The sequence below is a fragment of the Chanodichthys erythropterus genome, chromosome 6, assembly GCF_024489055.1.
Source record: "Chanodichthys erythropterus isolate Z2021 chromosome 6, ASM2448905v1, whole genome shotgun sequence".
Taxonomy (NCBI): domain Eukaryota; kingdom Metazoa; phylum Chordata; class Actinopteri; order Cypriniformes; family Xenocyprididae; genus Chanodichthys; species Chanodichthys erythropterus.
Genome location: NC_090226.1, coordinates 3778750 through 3802422, shown reverse-complemented (window position 1 = coordinate 3802422; position 23673 = coordinate 3778750). Strand labels below are relative to the sequence as shown.

The following is a 23673-nucleotide window of genomic DNA, read 5'->3' as shown; positions in this document are numbered from 1 at the left end:
ATCGGTTCGTTACCACGCGAGATCTCCACCGCCACGCCATTGTTTTCATCTGTTGTATAACATGGTAATACACGTGAGTCCAGCCGCATCCTCGGCTAGGGTGACGTCATATCACGCCCCTCGACCAATCGAAGGGAAACGCTCCCTCCAATGGGAGTCGAGTAGGCGTGGCTCCGGGCGGCTAAACTCACGTGGGTGCTGTGTTGCTTTCCGGAGGAGTAATGGAGGGACGCACGACAAACTGGAGCAAGTGAAAATTGAAATAAACATCAAGTAAGTGCTTATTGTTTTTTACTGATCTCAATCACGGAAGAGATTTAGTGATATAACAGTGCTGTGATGTTCAAGAGAGTTTAATAAGACACGAAACGCAGCGTTCAAGTCTTCTACTGTTATCTTCTACGTATATCACATTATAATTACATTATTAATGAACTATATCATACAATCATCAGCACTCACGTCTGATACATTAAATGAGTCTTAACCTGTTTGTGTTTTTTAGTGAAACATCGCGTTGGATTATGCGTGTAGCTGTGCGCATGCGCACTGCCCATTCGCCTTGTTGGGCTATATAGCTACTAAATTGTATGACTTATGTCTCATTTAAATGCTTCTGTTTTTGAGATGTTGGTAGGTATGTGTGAGATGCACGGCTCAGGTTGAAGGTTTTAGCATGATATCTTTCTCTCTGCAGACTCGTGGCCGTGCATGTGCATGCCGGAGGCGCGCATTAGTGTAACAAAGTAACATTTTATCTATTGCTTTCGTTAAGTGAGTTATGAATGTGGGACCTATGGAGGATGCTTGTTCTTCCAGTACATCCCAAAGGATGTTTGGATAGGCCACGAGTGATGGTGGGGAAATCAGAGGTCTGTAGTTGCCTTATATCTTAAATGATGTACATTTGCATTATTATTTCTTTAAGTGATTCATAAGAACTTGAGTTTTATGAATGAGCCAACAAAGTGTTTTATTAGTGTGTATTGATGTTTATTGTGAATAAATAACCTATTTCAGCATGAGGTGTAGTAAGGTTTATGATATCAGTCAGTGTTTCAGTCATGGAAATGTGCAATCAACTGTTATGGATTTTTTTCAATGGATTATGCCTATAATTAGAAGGCAATGAAGCAGATATAGTACAGCTTTTGCAACAAATATTTTGTGCAACATTTACTGAAATTTAATATTTGGTTATCAGCCAATGCTGATAGTCTCAAAATGACATAAGTTTATTTCTGCTAGAAATATCAGACAGTTTTGACAAATCTGGAAAAGTCATGGAAGCTTCTATAATAAATTAAAAATTGTTCTTTTACTCTTTCATCAGCTAGATATTGCTGTTTATACATGCTTTTGTACAGTAAAACTTTACCGCAAACCATCAGTTGTCAATTGAGGGTCTGAGTTTCAGAGACATTTGTACACTAATTATAACATTTTAAAGGTGTGTTTAGTTATTTTTTGATGGTAAAATACTTTCTCTAATAGTGTCCAAACTATTCATTGGATGATTTCACTGAGGAAAAACAAAAATCTCTATAAATATTGAGTCTTTTAGGTAGTTTTGGCATCTCAAACAGCCCAATATCGCAACACTGACTCAACCAGTGATGTGAGTTTGGAGCAGAAACCTGTTCAAAAACCTGTCTTTATTTTTCTAGTGTTGCACAAATGACACACTTCAGATTAAAATCTTCTAATCTGTCTACTCCTTTTAGAGGTTCCAGTGTTAATTGCCATACAGTTAATTAACTTTGTCTGTCCTATGGAACACATATAGGTTTATCTTAGTTTTTTATTATGTAAGAAAAAAGTCAATAACTCATGAAGATACATATAGAGCTTTATGGTTCGCGGTAGTATGCAGTATCCATAAAGATTATCACCTGTTGTAAAAGATCCATTACCGCTTTTTTACTGTAAAGATATGTGCATAAATGCAAATGATAAAGAAATGTATGTGTATATGTTTCCGGTATTACATAACCACACATGTGATCATGTTCACATGTACTAAAAGCATCAACTGCTTCCTTGTTCTTTCTCATCGAGTTTCATATTTTAGTTTATTTTAAATGTCCCAAATATTAGGGTTACACATTTTTATACAGTTTATTATAGACATATTTCAGCAATTCGCTGTCATTGTGGGCCATTTTTAGCAGCGGTCTGTCTTAAAATAAGCGGAGAGGTCAGTTTATTTAATACTCTAACTGTGTACTTTGTATTTATTTATTTTTTTCCAACACAAGTTTTAAAACCTGACCTAGTTCTACTCTGACTCTGCCTATTTTGAGAATGGCTGCGTCAGAGTCGCCGTACGAAAAGCAGCAGTCATTACACAGACGGGTCATGACTCTAAAATACAGAAAGTGAGACGTCAGAACCGCGTGCCGTAAATTGAATTAGCCAAGTAACACTGACACATTGAATTAAATGTGAAATCTTAAAGTAGATAAGCTGAAATAGTATTTTATTCATTAATTTTTGTTTTACTGACAACTTTGAAAAATATTTTTTGCTGTGCAGACAAGAGTAAAATTACAATGTTCTGGCTTGGTATTGAGTGGTGTTTGTTAAATCAGAACTAAGAACAAACCACTAAGTATTAAAGCCTGATGCATACTTATAAGTAATCAGACTTAAAGACTTAAATCAGATATAGCAACACTCTGACAATATGGTAACCGCATCATGTCGACGTGTTTTGCATGAGACACCACTCACATTTTATGCATAAAATATACAAATTTGAAAAATTCAAAGATTACTGTGAGGCACTTTGGACAATCCAATTGAAGTATATAAAAATGTTTATTGTTGGACTAACCCTAACTGTTAGGACCGGGTGTGTAAGCAACACTCATAAGCATCCTGAATGTAGTCAGACGGTTGTGTAATATGTGTTATGAATCTTCGCGGACTGTGTTGTTTTTTGAGCGTGAAAGCTGATATGACGCCCAACCATCTTGTGCTGCATGTGCAAAACAACATTTCATGTTCATAATACGATAATGCCAAATTTATCAGTTAATGAGATGTAATGTGATGAAATCAACAAGTTGTTTTCTTGACTATTTTCTCCCAGACAGTGTAGGCAGAGGCAAAATGAACCTCCCGCTTACATCCAGAACTGCGTAAAAAAAAAAAAAACATCATATTGATGTACCATGGCCAAATTATATTTAAAATATATCCTAAATATACATTTGTAAAAAGCACGGCTCAAGAAAACACATTTTCTAAATTGAAAATGAAATGTTAAGAGCTTCAAATGCTCATACATTTCCACTCTTAAAATGCATTTTAGGGTAAATCTAAATTGTATTCTTTAATACATATTTTGGACAGTGTAAATGTCTTTAGATTAAAATATATTATTTAAAATAGGCACAAAAAAAAGTGAAATTTGTAATTTTATTTTAATTTTTAAATATATTTACATATAGAAAATATTTACTTTTTTATATATATATATATATATATATATATATATATATATATATATATATATATATATATATATATATATATATATATATATATATATATATATATATATATATAATAAATATAACATAATATAACATAACATAATTTAATATAATATAATAAAAACACTTTGGTGATACCTATATATTTTTCCATGGATTTGATATTTCTGTGTGTTTCTCTTGCAGTTCTTTCAATGAAAGACTCTACATAACCACCAATTACCCTAGTGAAATGTCATCATGGATTTCTCTATAGACCATCATTGTTAATGTGGACAAAAGCAGCGGAGCATCTAGATTCTGTGTCAGAGCTTCAGTAGAGGTGGGCAGCGGTCGGAGGTGAACTTGCAGCAGGGAATGCCGGGAGGAGACGGCTTTCCCGATGGAGAAGAGGAGAACCCTCCTCCAGACTCCCGCATGCAGGCAGCCCAAACCAACAGCAGGCAGGATCCTGGGACCAGCGGAACCAGATCTGGCTCAGGAGAAGAGGAGGAAGCCGAGGAGCAGCGAGGAAGGGCCAGCGGAGGGGAAAGCTCGCCGGGATGTGAGGAGAGCGGAGGAGAGCAAACGCACGAGGATGTGGACATGAACAGTGGTCATGACTCCAGCAGCGGGAACGATAGCGTCGCTGGATCACGACGTCATCGTTCCTCGGCCAATTGCAGCCCTGGAAGCACTACGGGATCAGGAAGCACTAAGAGGTACAATCACTTTTATTAATGCTCACACTGAGGGTTAGTGACTAGAACAAACCCCTAACCATGAGAATTAAACTTTGGCAAGTCCATTTGAGGATGTATAACATGTATAGGTTCTATAAAAGCTCAGTTCCAATCTAAACTGTCAAATAGACCAGCTATTATTGTTTGCAATCACATGATCATGTCCTTTTGTGTGCAAATTAGACTCAAGTTTTTTCTCGTACTTTGTGTCTTCAGCTCAAAATCTGCCACCGGCTCCTCATCCTCCAGCTTTCACAGCTCTCACCACACAGCGTGCAGGTAAATGAACCCACCCAAACCGTCATAACCACATATTTACACAAAAACTGAATTATTGTACAGTAACACAACTCTGCATATGCAACTGTATTTGTATTTGCAGATATGCATTGATATCAAAGATCATACAGTGGTCTTAAAAAATATTTGGACACTTAAGTCATACTAAAAATCTCTGCATGCCATTGCATTAGATATAAAATAGATGTTATTGTTATTTATTGTAAACAAAGATGCGTTTTTTTTTAATGCAAAACATCAGACAAAGAAGTTTGTTTGGTTTGTAGGGATGAAACAAGCTAGTTATGAAATCAAATGTTAATGTTACAAAATTTCGTCTTTAAAAGTCCCTCCACTTTTCAGATAATTTCTATACCCATATAGTTATTCTAGTTATGGAGGCTGAAATCCACCAAATAAGAAAACAAAATCATGCTTTGTTAATAATTATGAGATAAAAAGTCATAATTATGACTTATTCTCTCATAATTTCAACTTTTTGTCAATTTATCATAATTATTGTCTTAGTATTAGTGTTTTTTATCTCATAAAAAGTCAAAATTGTGACACAAAATTGAATTAAATAAATATGACATTTAATAAACAATAGACATTATGAAATAAATTGACAAAGTCAAAATAATGAGATAAAAGGCATAATTATAACAAAATATCTACTTTTTTCAACTTTTTTTCAACAATTATCAGTTTGTATCTCATAATTATGACTTCTTGTAATTTAACTTAATAATAACTTTATTATAAATAAAAATAACTGTAATTTCAACTATTTGTGGGCTTCCATATATGATTAAATTATAGTAAGTATTATAATGTATGTGTATATTAAGTATTATAAAGCATATTATAATGAATCTGAATTCTTCAAAAAGATATGAAAACAAAACGTGTGCTTGTGCAGTGAGCAGACAGAGCATGGGCGTGAACAGACGCACAGAGAGATGATGCAGACGGTGCAGGAGATGAAGAAGCGCTTGCCGTCTGAGAAGAGAATGCGCAGTAAAGCCAGTACTGTGGAGGCACTGAACTATGCGCTCAACTGTGTCAAACAAGTGCAAGGTAAACAAACAAACACACACACACACACACACACTGTTTTGGGTGAGTGCCTCAAAGCATAAAGCCGGCAGCACACATTTAGATCCGCAGCTGAACGTCTGTGATTATGTAACAGTCCGTCTGCTGCGTCTGCAGGAAGGGCGCGTCCAGGTCTGAGCCGCTCGCTGCTAAATCTGTCCGCATTCTTCAGCTCTTTCTCATGTGCTCTGGTTTTGTTTATCTCTGAATTAAATGTGTTTTACAGTATTATACATGTGATTATGTCCGGATTCTGATAGTTTCTGCATGAGCTCATCATCGTGTGCGTCATGTTGTTAAATAATGGTGAAACCCAACCTGCCAGAATGCAGCTGCGATGTATTTCCTGTCCTTTGAGGAATAGATCCTTGTAGTAGCAACCGTATCAAAACAAATATTATCACTCATGCCTGATATATTGTGAGCACTCGTTTGTTGTCAGTAGCTTCTTAATGTCAGCCAATATTATGTGTGGTTATGCAAACACCTAATTCTCTGAAATGCTTGAAGGAAGTCTTTATCCTGATTTCACTTGGAAAGGTTTGATTTGAAAATGTTAATTGTGCAAGGAAATCTCTCTGCCACAACACCAAGCAATTGTTACTACTGTACAAAAAAATGTCATAAAATTTGTTATTTTATACATTTTTGGTTACTCTTACAAAAATATACTGCTATACTATTTCCACAAATTTTGCAGCAAGTTCATATTTTCGCATGCAAGGTTTTTTTTTTGCAAAATTTGTTTTATTTATAGCAATTTTGTCATAAATGAATGGCAAGTTTGCAGTAAATGCATGGTTTTGCATGGGTAAACTGTAACTGTAGTATAATATTTTGGTGGAAACGATGAGTTATCAATATTTTAAAGGAGGGTATCACAAAAAGTTGACAAAAAGTTGAAATTGGCAGATTCTGCCAATCTGATGTTAATCTTTAATTGTGTGATTATTGTTCACATTAAACCATATAGATTTTGGGTGAATTTCAGGTAGAGAGAAAAGATGGAGGAAGAGGGGGTGAAGGAAAGGAAATGTAGATAAAGGCAATACTGAGGTGTGATTGCATCTCGGATGGGGTGCTAATTTTGAGAGTTCAAATGTTTTCTCAAAGAGTAGCCCTCTCTATTGGTTCAGATATTCCAGCTTCAGTCTTACAATACAAAGGGAACGAAAGCGTTTGTGTTGTTTACATTGTATGCACTTCCACATCGATTGCCAACAAAACGCAGACATCTGATGCAGCTTTACTCACCACCCGTGATCTGCAAATCCAGCGCTGAACTGGGACTTGTTCACAAAGTATTCATCACCGAATTCCCAGAAACAAACAAACATACATGCACAACTCCGTTCCTGCCCCGAAAAAACAAACTTCATCCACTGTTTCCTTAATGCTGGGTTCTTTGGGAAGCTGAAAAGGGTAATCTTTCCCCCACAACCAAAAGCACACTCCTTTGTTTACAGGAGCTGCGTCTCATTTCCGAGGCTGCGTCCTCCGGAGATCGCATTTGAAGGCTGAATACTTCATCAACGATGTCTTACTTAAGAAAAGTAACCGTAATCAAATTGACTGATTCATTGTGAGGTGTAAAATACTGTCATTTCTTTCTTACATTGCTATCTAACGGTTATTTTTCTTAAATGAGACTGCCTTGATGATGTTTGCAGCCTTCAAAGGGTGCAGCCCCTGAATTGGGACACAGCCATTGTTGAAATATCTCTCGGCCTCCGTGTCCCTAATGAAACGCGTTGATGGGCGTGCTCTTGCTCTTGCAAGTGGTGTGTGTGTGTGTGTGTGTGTGTATGTGTGTGTGTGTGTGTGTGTGTGTGTGTGTGTGTGTGTGTGTGTGTGTGTGTGTGTGCGCACACTTATCAGGGCGAAGTGCGTATACAAGGAATTCCGCTCGCTTTTGACGTCATACAGGACACACTCGAAAAAAACTCTCTGAATCCTGTATCAAAACTTGAAGTAGTGGATTTGGCACAGAAATACTCCGTCATAAGTCCAACTCGTGTTTTGAAACTTTGGCCATGTTTAGCTTGAGAATGCAACTCTTTAACAGTGCAAATAAGTCAGAATGCATGAAATAGCACTACACCCCCCCTTTAAAGTCCCCCTGTAGTCAATAATTTTATCCCTTAAAAATCATCCTTGAACACCAAAATGACATATTTAAACGTTTTTTTTCCTGTGGGGAAAAAAAAAAAGTATTCATGCCTTAAAATAGCTTGAATGTAACTCTACACCCTTGCCTCATTTTATATACGCTGATCTATGAATATGCTAATTAGCCCCGCCTCCACTCACTCGCACGAGCTCAGAGATCCACTCAGTCAACTTACTGAGGTAAAAGCTACTCAATGGTATCGCTTTTTACGATGTCAAACACATAACAGTAATTAATATGATTAGCCTTTTGCTTGACTACATTATCAAACAACCTAATAATGTGTTGCTAATGTAACCTAAACCATGTTCCTGTTCTTCATCTCAGAGTCAGACAGCTGCCTTCTAAAAATCAGTATCCTTACAAACGCTTTGAACACATTAGAACGTCAGTGGAGAAAGGCATATAGTTCATCATCACATTGTAATATACATCATACACCCGCTATATTGCTAAATCTACCAGATTTTTCATATCAATGGGAAAATATACTGGGATAACCTTTTCTTGAGACGCTCTTGCTTCATTAATAATATGCTTTCTTCAGTGCATACATGTATACGGATTTCTGCTCATTTTTGTTTGCCATCACTTGAAATAAATGTTTGTAATCAGTCTATGATGTAATGCTATGTGAAATTTCTGTCTTGTGTTGTAATATCTGCTGTTAGTCTCTTGTTGGCCACCTGCTCTGTAGTTTAAGCCAAACACTGATTAACTGTATTGTGGCTCTCATGCTCAGCTCATTTGACATTTTCTCTGCCGCCCCCTGCAGCAAACAGCGAGTACTACAACTTACTAATGAGCAGCGGTCTGGAGGAGAGACGGGACGCTACTGTGTGCACACTGGAGGAGCTGGAGGGAATCACATCAGAACACACGCTGAAAAACACGGTACGTCCCTGCTGCGTTCCCTCTGACACCCTTAAAGTCACATTGAAATGAAAGTTGAGTCTTTACTTGAGTGAAACAGCTTCCAGAATGAGAACAAATGTAGGGCAGGGCTTGGTTTTGTCCATTGAGAATTGATTGGATGGTTGTGGTTTGCTATTGGTGGATCTCATGTGAGTGACAGGTTGCCCCGCCCTCGTGCCAGTAAACAAGTAATCAGAGAAGAGAAGAAATGTGGCTTTTAAAAGGAATGGGAAGTTATTTTTATTAAAGGTTATGAGGGCACATGAATTTAAAAAATGCACAGATAAATCATTTATATTAAATATGGCACTATTCTATTAAAACAAAGAAAGTTGTTGCACTCTCAGTTAAAAAATGATTTTTTCCTTCAGGTGAGATGAACTTGAGCAAAACAGAAAAAAGTGACTGGCCGCACACTGAATCCAAAAAAAGACTGAAGTCTAGAAAAATACAAAATGTATTATATCAATTGCATGGTGCAATAAAGTGCAAAGTGTAAGTGAGTTAAAAACAGAGGAGCAGACGTTTCAGCAGATTGCTAGCAATATAATACATTTTGTATTTTTCTAGACTTCAGTTTTTTTTTTTGGATTCAGTGTGCGGCCAGACACTGTTTTGCTCAATATTCTATTAAAAACAAGAATCGTCAATCTTGATTTCATGGTGACTTTAAGGCCAAAATATAATTTTTTTCATGCACTGGTCTATTTTGGGATTTTGGGCTATTTGGCTTGTCATAAGGTGTTTTTTCAGACTAGTGGAAAGAAAACATCCAAAATACACTTGCATTTAAAGGCTGTTTACTCAAAATAATTTTGTCAGAAGTCAGAAATCTCCACTTCAGCAGCGCTTACATATACCAAACTTTACAATTTCATTCCTATCTATGTATATAAGGGGTTGTTCTTTTATCATTTGCCTGATTTTTATACATTTTTTCCATAAAAATGTTTTCCTCTTTTGTTTTGTTTTTTTTTGACTGTTGACAGTATTTTCTGATTTATGGAGTGATGAAATATGAATATCTAATATTTCTGTCAACAAAATGAAAATATTTCTGAACCTGCTTTATCAAATGTTCAGATTTCTGTTCTGGAAATGTATGCAGAAGAGCACATATTTTATTAGATAATGCCTCATTTACATGTTTAAACATAACATTTTGGAAAACTTGTAATACCAAACATTTTTGCTCTTTTTAATGTAATCACTCAACTGGGGAAGAATGGTGAAATCTGTAATGTTATTTTTTTACCCTTTGAGCGTGTTTGCTGTGAGTTCACGAACCGTTCTCTGGTGTTCTCAGGACACGTTTGTGGTGGTCTTCTCTCTGGCCTCCGGGAAGGTGGTTTACGCGTCCGAACAGGCCTCCAGCGTGCTTCACTGCAAGAGGAAGTTTCTGGAATCTGCCAAGTTTGTGGAGCTGCTGTACCATCAGGACGTCAACGTGTTTTATTCGCACACGGCACAGCCGCGACTGCCGCCCTGGAATGTGGGAACGGACAACGGTGAGTCGTTCTAGAACCACCAGTGACATCGTCATGATGTCACACCTTCAGTTTAAAGTGACAGTTCACCCAATAATGAAAGTTCTGTCATCATTTACTCACACTCAAGTTGTTCCAAACCTGTATGAGTTTCTTTCTTCTGCTGAACACAAAAGAAGATATTTTGAAGAATGTCGTAACCAAGCAGTTGATGAACCCCATTGACTTTCCATATTGTTACCCATATTCTTTTAAAATATCTCAACAGAAGAAAGAATTTCTTACAGGTTTGGAACAACATGAGGGTGAGTAAAGGACAGAATTTTCATTTTTGGGTGAACTATACCTTTAAATCTGGTCGTTTTAACCAGCTTTGAAGTATTCAGCTCATAATAATATGATTCTTTCTGTCCTCTCTGTAGCGGCCGTTCTGTTTGAATGTGCCCAGGTCAAGTCCTTCTTCTGTCGAATCAGGTCAGTCTTTCACCTTTATTATAGCAGAGTTATTTATGACTGTATTCCTGCTTTCTGATGACTTTTTAATTGCGCTTTATACAGCATTATTACTCATTCTCATCTGATATGTCTCCTTAATACATGTGCAGTATATGACAAGACTCATTTAGTTATACAAGATTGTTTCAAAGCAGCTTCACTGTAATAAACAAGAAAATAGCAGTATTAATGTTGCACAGTTCTTAAATTATGAAAAGAAAACAGTTTCAGCTGTAAAAGACAATACTGTCATTATTAAGCTCAGTTTAGTTCAATTCAGCTATAAAGCAGCTCTACGGAAGATAGTAGTTCATCCAGTTCTGATCCTGTTTTGTCAGTGCAGTCAAATTGGTAATATTACTGAATATTAATTGTCTTTAAATACATGTGTGTTTGTGTCATCAGAGGGGGGAAAGATAGAGATGGAGAAATGCGGTATTGTCCTTTCCGGATCACTCCGTACCTACTGAAGGTTCAGGGATTGAGTGGAGAGGAAGAGCCGTGCTGCCTGGCGCTCGCTGAACGCATCATCTCAGGATATGAGGGTACGAGCCTTTGACCTTTAACCTCACCGCATTCTGAAACGGTTGGTTGTCACATGACCTCAGTTTAATTCTGATGTAATAATTTTTATCTGGGTTTGTTTGCTTGCTTGTTTGTCTCCAGCCCCTCGCATTCCCATGGACAAGCGCATATTCAGCACAACTCATTCTCCAGGCTGTGTGTTCCTAGAAGTGGATGACCGGTGAGTGATTTGGACCTTTCATCAAAATACCAAACTAAAGGAATCGGCAGCTTTGGTGAATGCTTATGTGTTCAAATAATAATACTATTAATAATAATATGTGTACCTGGACCACAAAACCAGTCATAAGTTGCACGGGTATATTTGTAGCAATAGCCAACTATTATTTATTTTTCTTTTATGCCAAAAATCATTAGGATATTAAGTAAAGATCTTGTTCCATGAAGATATTTTGTAAATTTCCTAATGTAAATATATTAAAAATGTATTTTTGTGAGTGGATATGCATTGCTAAGGACTTCATTTGGACAACTTTAAAGGCAATTTTCTCAATATTTAAATTTTATTTATTTTTTTTATTTTTTTTGCACCCTCAGATTTCAGATTTTCAAATAGTTGTATCTCGACCAAATATTGTCATATTATAACAAACCATACATCAATGGAAGGCTTTTTATTCAGTCTTCAGATGATGTTTAAATCTCAATTTAAAAAAAAAATTGACCCTTATGACTGGTTTTGGGTCTGGTATGACTGGTCCAGGATCACATATATTATTATTATTATTATTATTAATATTATTATTATTAAGAAGAAGAAGAATACTCTGCGCAACATTATTTTCTAATAATAATAATAATAATAATAAATATTACACAGAATATTATTTTCAAATGTTATTAGTATTATTGTTTGAAAATATGCTGTGTAATATCTTTATCATTATTATTATTATTTATTATTATTATTTGAGCAATTATTTTTATTATGAGTTGAAAAAAGTAAAGCTGAGCAACATTATTATTATTATTATTATTATTAATAGTGCTGTACAATTATTGCAATGTTCGTCGTGTTGCTAATGTATGGTTTTCTTTGTTGTAATGGACTATTTTTCTTGGCTGGAGTTTTAAGTTATTCATTTAATAATAATAATAATAATAATAAATATTACACAGAATATTATTTTCAAATGTTATTAGTATTATTGTTTGAAAATATGCTGTGTAATATCTTTATCATTATTATTATTATTATTTATTATTATTATTTGAGCAATTATTTTTATTATGAGTTGAAAAAAGTAAAGCTGAGCAACATTATTATTATTATTATTATTATTATTATTAATAGTGCTGTACAATTATTGCAATGTTCGTCGTGTTGCTAATGTATGGTTTTCTTTGTTGTAATGGACTATTTTTCTTGGCTGGAGTTTTAAGTTATTCATTTAATAATAATAATAATAATAATAATTTAGGCTCTAACCAATATTTCTATCCATGCACTTGTTTATTTGGTAAGTAGGTAAGTAAGTTATTTTTGTAAGTTGATAAGTTGGAAACGTTCTCTTTGGCTGTTTACCAAATAAACAAATAACGTTCAGCTTCACGTTAGTGATTATTTTGCAGTGATGAGCTGGTGGTATGTCAGCTCTTATATAACAGCGCGGCTGTGAAGTAGCTCCAGCTTTGCTGACCTCATTAATTCAGTATCTTGTTACTCTCTTCGCTGAAATTAAAAGTCTTTTTTGTACAAATAATGAAGTTTTGAACTTTTTTTCAAACATGATACTTTAATCGGTTCCTGTGAAATTAATCCTTGTTCATTAGTTGGTTGTGTGTGTCTGCAGTGCGGTGCCTTTGCTCGGCTACCTCCCTCAGGACCTGATCGGTACCTCAGTTCTGACCTGCCTACATCCAGACGATCGCATGCTCATGTTGGCCATGCATCGCAAAAGTACATCCATTATGACTTTTTTTTTTTAAGTCTTCATCAGTCTTGTATATGGTCTTTAATATAATTTGTCATGATCCCCTCAGTTCTGAAGTACGCAGGCCAGCCTCCGTTCGAACACTCACCCATCCGGTTCCGGTGTCAGAACGGCGACTACGTCACCCTGGACTCCAGCTGGTCCAGCTTCATCAACCCTTGGAGCCGTAAGGTGGCCTTCATCATCGGCAGGCACAAAGTTCGCACGTACGTTATTCACACGTTGTTTCTGTATTCAAATATCCACATTTGCACATACAGCATCACTTGTTTATGTGTGTCTTCTCTGTAGTGGACCTCTGAATGAGGATGTTTTTGCTGCACGGAGTAACGCCGAGCAGCCAATCATGTGTGAGGACGTTAAAGAGCTGCAAGCCATGATCTACAAGCTCTTCCTGCAGGTGAGAGATCACTAAATCCACAAGAGACACACACAAAATCCTTTTTACAGCCAAAAAAAAAAATACATTCAGCTTCAGTTGTAAAGCACATTTGAGCTGCTGGTCTGCGTTTTGATCGCATTTGTCTTTCTCTCAGCCTGTTCATAATAATGGATCGAGTGGCTATGGCAGTCTGGGTAGTAACGGCTCTCACGAGCACTACATCAGTGTGGCGTCATCCAGCGACAGTAACGGAAACCTCTGGGAGGACTCGCACAGAGAACCAGTACGTCTGAAAGTGCATGAAATATTGACAAATGAATGTTGGTTTCACGGGACCTTACGATGAATCTTTTGTCTTGTAGATGACATTGCAGCAGTTTTGTGCTGATGTCAATAAAGTGAAAAACTGGGGCCAGCAGGCGTATCTCGACTCCCGGAGGAAGCTCACACCGTTAGGACCAGCCACTGCAGGTCTGGACACAATATGTCTTTTATACAATGGTCTTCAATCATCTCTGTTTGTTTGAGCATAAATGGAAGCATTTTATGGATGTAAACCAAAATATACAACATGCATGAGAAAATATATGGTGAATTAATAAATGTAATTTCAATTTAAGTCTGATTTAGGAGCACAAGATATAAACCCAGACTGGTCAGTCCCGGTGAATTCATCATGGTGTAGTCGTTTTTGAACTGTATTTGATTTGTTGATTTGTTCCCAGCAGTGGCGGGCGCAGGCGTTCATCCTAACTCCAGTCGGGGTTTGGAAATTAGAAATCATCTGAAGCAGTCTCTGCAAGAAGCCCGGAAACAACCGCACATTCCATCATATCAGCAGATCAACTGTGTGGACAGCATCATCAGGTGAGGCATTCGGGTGCACATTTTATTTTATTTTATTTTTATTTTTTTATTTTTTTATTTTTTATATATATATATATATATATAAATAATAATAAAATATTATTAATAATAATAATAATAATAATAATAAAAATAAAATAAAAAAAATTTATATATATATATATATATATATATATATATATATATATATATATATATATATTTTATTTTTTATATATATATATATATATATATATATATATATATATATATATATATATATATATATATATATATATATATATATATATATAAATAGTTGCTTGTAATTTGTTTTAATAATTTATTTAATTTAATAATTTAAATATGCAAGCCATAATGTTATATATTAGATTAGATTTTATTCAAAAAGAATAGATTATAAAAATAGCTATATATTTTATGTAGTAATTTTTTATAGAAATTGTAAACAAAAAATATATTTGAAATACAATGTGTTGTTAATATCTATCATTGGATAATCCAATTAAATACTTGTTTCTATGATAATTCTATAATGTTTTTATACTAATAATTTAATTTAGTAATGCAGTGCAATCCATGATGTTTAATATATAAAAAAAAATTGTGTGTGTGTGTATATATATAATTATAAAATTTTCTTGTAATTTAAAGAAAGTTTACATTTTAAATGACAATTTAGTGTCTATTTTTAGATAATCCAGCAAATTAATTGATTTTTTTAAAGCTTTTTTAAAATGTATAAAATCCAAAAAGTTGTTTTTGTAATTTTGGTAATTTTTGGTGTAGTCAATGATCCATTAATGGTGGTTTGTGTTTTTCGTTCTCTAGATATCTGGAGAGCTGTGCAACATCTGCTCTGAAACGAAAGAGCAAATCTTTGTCCATAGTTACTTCTTCCTCTTCTTCTATGTCTGAGGAAGATAAACCCGCAGCGGCTGCACATGAAGACACTGTGAACACAGATGGTAGGAGTCCATTCCAATCCTTTCCGTATCCACCTAAACCCCCACACAGTTTCTTACCGTCTTTCTCCTGCAGAAGCTACGCTAGAGGGCGCTGGTGCTCTGGACAGCCAGGTGTCTGCGGGTTCAGTCACGACTGCAGCGGTAGTGGGAGCGCCGCTCACGGACCTCACGATCTCTACGGAAGCCATGAGCGTGGTGTCTGTCACCAGTCAGTGCAGCTACAGCAGCACTATAGTGCATGTACCGCAGCCCGAGTCGGGTGAGTTTACACTAACACCACATTCAATGACCCAAAAAGTGTTGAATTTATAGACAGATGACAAGGTCCAGAAGTACTTTAGCAGCACTAGTGAACTCCTGTAAATGTCCTACTGTAGCTGCCCCTTCTCTTCCTCCAGAAGTCACTGCCTTAGAAGATGCTCCAATGGGTAGCGAGCCAACAGACTCCGCCCCCACCCCTGCACGCCCCGCCCCCAGCACCTCCCCAGCAGCCGAGGAGTTGCTCGTGCTGGGCCTCACCAAAGAGGTGCTGTCAGCTCATACCCAGAAGGAGGAGCAGCAATTCGTCGACCGTTTCCGACATCGCATCCTGCAGAGTCCCTACAGCTCCTACCTCCAACAGGACAACAGCAGCATGGCCCATTCTCATCACAGAGGTGTGTGTGTGTGGTTACAGCTCAAATATTAACGCTGTCTAAGTGGTGTCCAACTGTCCAAGGAGGATAATGTATATTCTATTATATTATAAAAATAACTATATATTTTATATTTTTTTTAATCTGGTTGAAATGTAAAGCACAAATTCCAAGTATGGGGCACCATACTTGGCTACGCATCTCTTCACTTTCACCATAATACTGAGTTGAGATCCATTAACAGTATCCATTATCCTTTCCCATTTGCTCTCAGGAGATGTCGTGCGACCTCCAAACAGACACAAGCGCCCGAAACCAGAGGACTCGTCCGACAGCTACGGCTCCCAGCCGGGCAACTACTGGTCACATCCCGGACCCACAGGAGCGCCCCATTCCTCCTGGCCTTCCTCAGAGTCCTCTCAGCCCCTGCCATCCAACATCGGCTTTGTGCCGCCCATGGCAGTGCCCATGCAAACGGCCCCTTACTTCACTGTTGGTGTGGATCAGCAGCCCATGGGGGTCCAGCCTGACCAAGGTGTCCAGAACCTCCAACCCATGCAGCCCATGATGGTTGTTCTACTTCCTAGCTACCCCATGTACAACAATGGCAACAATGGCATGTACCTCCAGGGAATGCCAGTTGTAGCGCCTGGAGTTGTTCCCCAGCCTCCCTTCAATATGGGCGGCTTTGTCCCACCTGTTCCCCACATGCCACATGGGTCTCCGTTGCAGGGACATCCTCCAGGATCCACCATCTCAGGTGTTGGGATGCCAGCAGATGTCTCCGCGGAGGTCGACTCGATTCCCACTCCTTGGTTTGGGGAAGACCTTGATGCAGCACAACCCACGGCACTCTTCTCCAGCTCTCGCTCCAGCTCACCCATCCAGCTGAACTTACTCCAGGAGGAGCTGACCAAACCCACTGAAGTCCAGACCAGCACCGGTCCAGAGAGTCTGCATGAGCACCACGCCAAAGCGGTGAGACCCAGTTGAGATCTAGGTTGAAGTAGATACTTTTTGGAAGCTGAAATCCCCCGAGGAGTGGCATGGTTTACTCCATCTTAATCTATTTTATAAAGTGTGTGTGGCTAATACCTTTTATAATCGTTATCCATGTAGATTTTATGACCTCCTATTAAGTTATTATATTAATTATTATTAAAATATTTAAATATTAAAATGCTTGTAAAAATGGCCTTTAGCGTCCAAATTGTTCTCATTTATTATTATTATTAAAATACTTTACAATATTTAAGTAAAATATTAAAATGTATTTAAAATATATTTTTTTAAAAATGTAAAAATTTATGTGACAGGACTGTAAGAAACCAATTATTATAAAAATACTTAAAATATTTAGCTAAAATGTATATGAAAATATTAAAAGTGAAAGGTATTTTAATGTAAAAATATTAAAAAGCAATGTAATTTAATGTAAATAAAAATTAAAAATTTAATAAAAATAAAAATTGAATGTAAAATATGAAAAGAAATATAATTATATAATATCAAAATATACTTTAAAAATTAATATACTTAATGTATATTTTTCTCTTAATATAATTAATGTGAAAGTGCCATAAGAGAAATAACATAAATTATTTTATTATTTAAATATCTGAAATATTTAAATGAAAAATAAATAAGATATATATTTAAAATATTAAAAGGGAATGGTATTTTAATGTAAAAATATTAAAAAATGTAATGTGAAAGGTAATATTTTAATGTAAAATATAAAAAATAGATGTATAATTTAAATATTAGTATACTTCATGTATATTTTTCACGTAATATAATTAATGTGAAAGTGCCATAAGAGAAATAACATAAATTATTTTATTAATTATTATTATTATTATATCTGAAAAAATTTAATTAAAATATATATTTAAAATATTAAAACTTGTAAAAAATGAACGTGAAAGGAAATTTTTAGGTAAAATAGTAAAATATATTTGAAATATTAACATTTATAAATAAATGTGAAAGAGACCAATTGTTGTTTTATTAATTATTTTTAAAATGTAATTAAAATTTTAAGCATTTGAATATTTAAATATTTGTAAAATAGAAATATGAAATGACCTTAAGAGACCAATTGTTTTTTCTTAGTTATTATTAGAATGCATGAAATATTTAGTAGAATATATTTAGAATATATATTAAATATATAAATATGAAATATTTGTAAAAGGGCCTTAGACCAGTTATTCATGATTATTGTATATTTTTGCTAAGAAGTTTTACTTAAGAAGCTGAAGTGGGAATGAAGTTTAATCACTTGACTCCAGCTGTCTGTTCATCTGCTCACAGGAAGATGCTCCCAGCGATTCGGGTAACCAGGACACCCATTCTACCTCCAGCGAAATGCTTGACCAATTGCTACAGGAGGATGCCCGCTCAGGAACCGGCTCCAACGCCTCAGGCAGTGGCTCCGGAGAGTCGGGAGGCTCACTGGGCTCCGGATCCGGACTGGGATCTAATGGAACGTCCACCAGCCATACCGGTGCTGTTCAGAATCACTCGTCTATCACACTTAATGTTGTGTGGAGAGAATTACGCACTTCTACCACAAAATAGCATCTTTCTGTGGATGGTGTTAAAGGGATGGTCCACCCAAAAAATGAAAATTATCCCATAATTTACTCGCCCTTAAGCCATGCTAGGTGTATAAGACTATCTTCTTTCAGACAAACACAATCGGAGATATATTTAAAAATATCCTGGCTCTTCCAAGCTTTATAATGGAGATTTTGAAGCCCAAAACATTGCATCCATCTGTCATAAGAGTCCACACGGCTCCAGGTGGTTAATAAAGGCCTTCTGAAGCAAAGCGATGGGTTTTTGTAAGAAAAATAGCCATATTTGAAACTTTATAAACTATAATAACTAGCTTCAGCAAAATGATCGTTTGCATTTTTGGGTGAACTATCCCTTTAAGAGACTTTGGATTAGTTGCCTAGTTTCAACTAGCCTGCATAAGTCTTTTCTCTCACAAATTGCTTGTAAATTTCACAAACAATTACAAAGAAATGGCATGTAACACATTACACATGTTAAACATGACATTTTGAAGTAGACAAACTGAAATAGTATTTTAAATAATCTTTGTTCGAAAAATCACTTTGACTTCCCTTTTCATGTGAAACACAAAATTTGATTAAGCTGACCCCTGACATTTCACGTTCACAGGCAGCAGCAACAGCAGCAAGTACTTCGCAAGCAACGATTCGTCGGACACGTCGCGAAAGGCGCGCAAGTCCGCTGAGGCCCAGGAGAGGGAGCGTACCACCTTCAAGAAGCACGTGGACAACCCACTGTGGAGCATGATCAAGCAGACGCCAGAGCCCGTCATGATGACCTATCAGATCAGCCCCAGGTAACGGACCCAGAGGAACTTCTTCTCCCTGTCTTTCTCTCCCTCCCGGGTTCCCGCTCATTCCCCTGAGAAACCTGTGGGAAACGTGACATTCTGAGCATCTCTTTCCACAGGAGAAAGAGATAGCGCTGCCAGGCTCTCTCGCTGAGGTAGTTCTGATCAGGCTAAATGTCTCATTGCGCCGTCAGCCCTGAGGTAGGTGACTCCAGGTGACGGTACACAATGAGACCCGTGTTAAGCAGCTTGACGGGGTGGCTCGTTTTAAAAAGCACCTGATTATGGACGGAGGAGAGGGCGAATACGCCAGTTCAAGATGTTTTAACAGTATTTAGATGAGTGTGCTGTTGAGTGTCATCTAGCAGCGTGCTTAGGCAGCGTGAGTGAGTTTCATTTTGTTTGTGTGGATGTCCACGCAGGGATCAGGCCCAGGTTCTGCAAGAAGACCGAGAGAAGCTGGTTCTGATGCAGCCCATGCAGCCCTGGTTCACCCAGGACCAGAAGAAGGAGCTCGCGGAGGTTCATCCCTGGATCCATCAGCACACGGTCCCACAGGAGATCGACACACAGGTCAAGAACTTCTCATTTACGTCAGTATCAAACATGACAGATCTATATATTGGCCATAGTCATCTACTGAGAACTGGCTGCTTTAAAAGAAGAGGGGGTTTCTCCTCTAAACTTTTAGAGTTTAAAAAATTTTTTTAATTTTTTGTTATAAATTTGTATTATTATATAGCACTTTCTGAGAATATGGTAAGAAAATATTAAATATTAAAGGTAACATATTAAATAGTAAAATATAATTCAAAATATATATTACTTTTTTAAAATTCTTGTAAAAATGTATTTCAAAGGTAATATTTTAATGTCAAATATTATGAAAGGTAATATTTTACTGTAAAATATTAATTTATATGAAATACATTTTTACAAGTATATTAACATTTTAAATAAATATTTCATATAAATTAATATTTTACAGTAAAATATTACCTTTTTATATGACCTTTTATAATATTTTACATTAAAATATTACCTTTCACATACATTTTTCAGTATAAACATTTTAAATAAATATGTGAAAGGTAATATTTTAATGTAAAATATTATAAAAGGTCATATGAAAGGTAATATTTTACTGTAAAATATTAATTTATATGAAATATGTATTTAAAATATTAATATACTTGTAAAAATGTATTTGAAAGGTAATATTTTACTGTAAAATATTAATTTATATGAAATATTTATTTAAAATATTAATATACTTATAAAAATGAATGTGAAAGGGCCATAAAAGACCAATTATTTTACTATATTTATTAATTATTAAAGTATAAGTAGAATCTTAAAATTCTTATAAAAATTGACGTGAACAGTACTATTTTGAAATATGTATTTAAAATATTAATATATTTGTGCAAATTAATTTGAAAGGGCCCTAAGAGACCGATTTGTTGCTTTATTAATTATTCAAATACTTAAAATATTTAAGTAAAAATAAATTTTGAAAATATTTTTTTAAATATTTAAATGCTTATTACATGAAATGGCCTCGAGACCAATTGTTATTTTATCGTTAATTTTTCCATATGTAACCCTTTCCGGGAATATGGTAGAAAATAACTTGAATCTGAATTTTATTTATTTCTATTTTTCTCTCTACAAAGAGTCAGTGAGATGATTTATCATCAAAAAATGTTTTTGTTCCTCACCAGGAGGTCAAACATAATATATGAGATGATTTTATTTTACATTTATTTAAAAACTGGTTTGCAACTCTGTTACCAAAATGTAAAAAAAATTTCCAAATACGGGTTAAATGAACAAATGTAAATGTGTAAAAGTGCAAAATATTTATGTTAAAAGAAATTAATAATTACGAGTGTTTTTCTATAATTAATTTAATATAAGTTCATCAAAATATCAAGAGTTTTTACCAGTTATCAGGTCCACTGAGGGTTTACTTTTACTTTTACATAAAGAATGAAACAATTTAAAAGATCTATTTTCTATTTCAATATATTTTAAGATGTAATTTATTCCTGTGATCAAAGCTGAATTTTCAGCATCATTACTCCAGTCTTCAGTGTCACATGATCCTTCAGAAATCATTCTAATATGATGATTTGATGCTCAAGAAACATTTCTGATTATTATTATTTCTTATTAAATACAGTTTTGATCAATTGTATGCATCCTTGCTGAATAGGGATGTTAGCTTGTTTCCATTATTTAATTGTATTACACATCAATATAATATCAACCATCAGCATCAGCCCGAGTCATAGTTTTTATCTAGTGCTGATCATGATCTCATAGATTTATTTTTCATTTTTTAGGGCTGTGTGAGTTGTAACACCATGGAATCGGGTGAGGAACTGAATCTTCAGGCTGACCCTCCGACTCCTGACAGCTCCTGTCCATCACAGGACGCCAGACCCAACACAGACACCTGACCGCTCTCCGCAGCATGGACAATCAGTGCAACCGCAGGCCCTGCTGGACCTCCGGCTTTCTGGGACTCATGGATTCCTCTGCTTTCAGCTGGGAGTCCTAGGAAGAGAGAGACATCCACATGTGTGTGCCACTCTCTCATAATCCTGCCTGAAGGCACGGAACGAGGCGAGACCTCTGCACTCAAAGGAACCACGTCAGAGTGAGTTTGTGCGCTCGCAGGAGATGTACAGTTCCACATGTGAACGGCGGTCATCACGTGACCATGCCGTTCTCCGTTACAGTCCATGGACCCAACAACTGTGAATATCGGACTATACTTTGGTAGTGATGTCACATTCACCGGTGTAGTTTGTATTCAGGCTGTTGCCCGAATCTGAAAAATGTTTTTCTTAATTAATGATGTGTCCTCTACTGAATCTTGCAGGCTCAGGAGGGTTTATGATCTCCCAGAAGTACCTGTAATGAGTTTCTGATTAAACATCCCAAATGTCGCAGCATCCTGTTCAGTTCCTAAAGAACTTTAGCACTCGAGGCCAAAATCTAAAAGCATCTATGAATGGAAACGAATGATATTTGGACCCAGTTTTACTGTCCAGAGGTTTACTTTTACTTAACCGTTTCATCTCAAATTAGTCTTCTGTTTAGTTCATTCACACCCCAATTAAGCAAACCAGTAATAAGAGGGATGAGATTCTGTACGTATTAAGTTCATCCAATTCACGCGGATAATTTGAATGAGGCCTTAAATTAGTTTCTCTTTCAGTGTTGTTACAATCCGTTTTACGTGTTTATTCATTGTCTCTGTTCTCATTTTCAAATATTTTTTCTACCAAACGATGTCAAGCAATGTCTTATTATGGTATAAAACTCTTAAGTTATGGTGTCTAATCTAAAGATACAGACATTTTTCTTTTGTGTCTGTTGGGTTGATGGTTAAACGCGTATATAGGTGTCAAAAACATAACTGGGTCACATTTCTCCCCAAAAAAATAAATAAAGTGAAATTAATCATTTAAAAAAAATAATATAATATATTATAATATATTTTATTATATTATATTATAATATATTTTATTATAATATAATATATTTTATTATATTATAATATAATATAATATAATGTAATGTTTATGACCATTCTAGGACCATTATGATTATTGCCATTGTGACATTTATTTTCATGTCTGTTTCGGAGCAAAATCTGCTTGCTGGTTGTAATGCAAAAATAGCAATGTCATTTTAATGGTTCTAAAAATGTTTTTTTATAGAATATAATTTTTTTTCTTGCAATATTTCTGGTGAATTGTGACCTGAACATGTTTCCTGAGGTTCACTGGTAGATCAAATCCATCACAAAGCATCCAGAAAGACCAACTCATTGCAGCGTACCGTACTATTTTCACCAAACCTTGTTTTTGTCATCTTTTTTTAATTTATTGATCTGTTGTGTTCAAAAAGGTGTACATGTCAGAGCTGACGTGTGTCATTGTGAGCGTGTTTCCTGATGTCACATTAGACGTAGTTCCTTTGTTTTGTAGGTTGTTGCAGTAACGAAGAGATGCCAGATGCCCGATTATTGACCCGTCAGTCCGTACCCAACAGCAAACTTCAGTTTTGTGATCAGATAAATTTTGTACAGTTTTTAGAAAGAAAACATGTAAATAGCAGTAAAATGTATTTTAAGAAAAAAAGGTGCAAAATACAATGAAATGTATACAAAAAAAAAGCCATTTTGTCTCAAATTCAGGGAAATATTTTGACCATATGAGAACTATGAATAAAAAAATAAAAGAA

The 23673-nt window shown here is 35.6% G+C and overlaps 1 protein-coding gene across 5 annotated transcripts; it reads left to right on the top strand.

Moving 5' to 3' along the window:
- Window positions 1-202: 202 nt before the first annotated feature.
- per3 (period circadian clock 3) lies at window positions 203-23673 on the top strand. 5 transcript variants are annotated; one of them, XM_067387768.1, is made up of 24 exons: window positions 219-273; window positions 698-872; window positions 3687-4201; window positions 4439-4501; window positions 5424-5581; window positions 8545-8663; window positions 9991-10192; window positions 10594-10645; window positions 11072-11211; window positions 11333-11411; window positions 13045-13151; window positions 13235-13391; window positions 13477-13585; window positions 13722-13850; window positions 13930-14038; window positions 14293-14434; window positions 15266-15402; window positions 15476-15661; window positions 15801-16058; window positions 16312-17015; window positions 18354-18546; window positions 19233-19419; window positions 19836-19986; window positions 21762-23673. In XM_067387768.1, the coding sequence occupies exons 3-24, from the start codon at window positions 3858-3860 to the stop codon at window positions 21876-21878; spliced, it is 3843 nt and encodes a 1280-aa protein (XP_067243869.1). In that variant the 5' UTR covers window positions 219-273; window positions 698-872; window positions 3687-3857; the 3' UTR covers window positions 21879-23673. The 5 variants fall into 5 exon arrangements, with proteins under 5 accessions (XP_067243870.1, XP_067243871.1, XP_067243872.1 ...); XM_067387769.1 differs by lacking the exon at window positions 698-872 and having other exon boundaries at window positions 203-273; window positions 14296-14434; XM_067387770.1 differs by lacking the exon at window positions 698-872 and having other exon boundaries at window positions 203-273; window positions 15479-15661.

What these genes read in the sequence shown, in the direction of transcription:
- per3 (XM_067387767.1), top strand. Translation starts at nt 3,858, where the DNA reads ATGCCGGGAGGAGACGGCTTTCCCGATGGAGAAGAGGAGAACCCTCCT. An exon ending in CATCATCTCAGGATATGAGG is followed by an intron (nt 11,212 to 11,332) that starts GTACGAGCCTTT and finishes GTTTGTCTCCAG; the next exon opens with CCCCTCGCATTCCCATGGAC. An exon ending in AACGTCCACCAGCCATACCG is followed by an intron (nt 18,547 to 19,232) that starts GTGCTGTTCAGA and finishes TCACGTTCACAG; the next exon opens with GCAGCAGCAACAGCAGCAAG.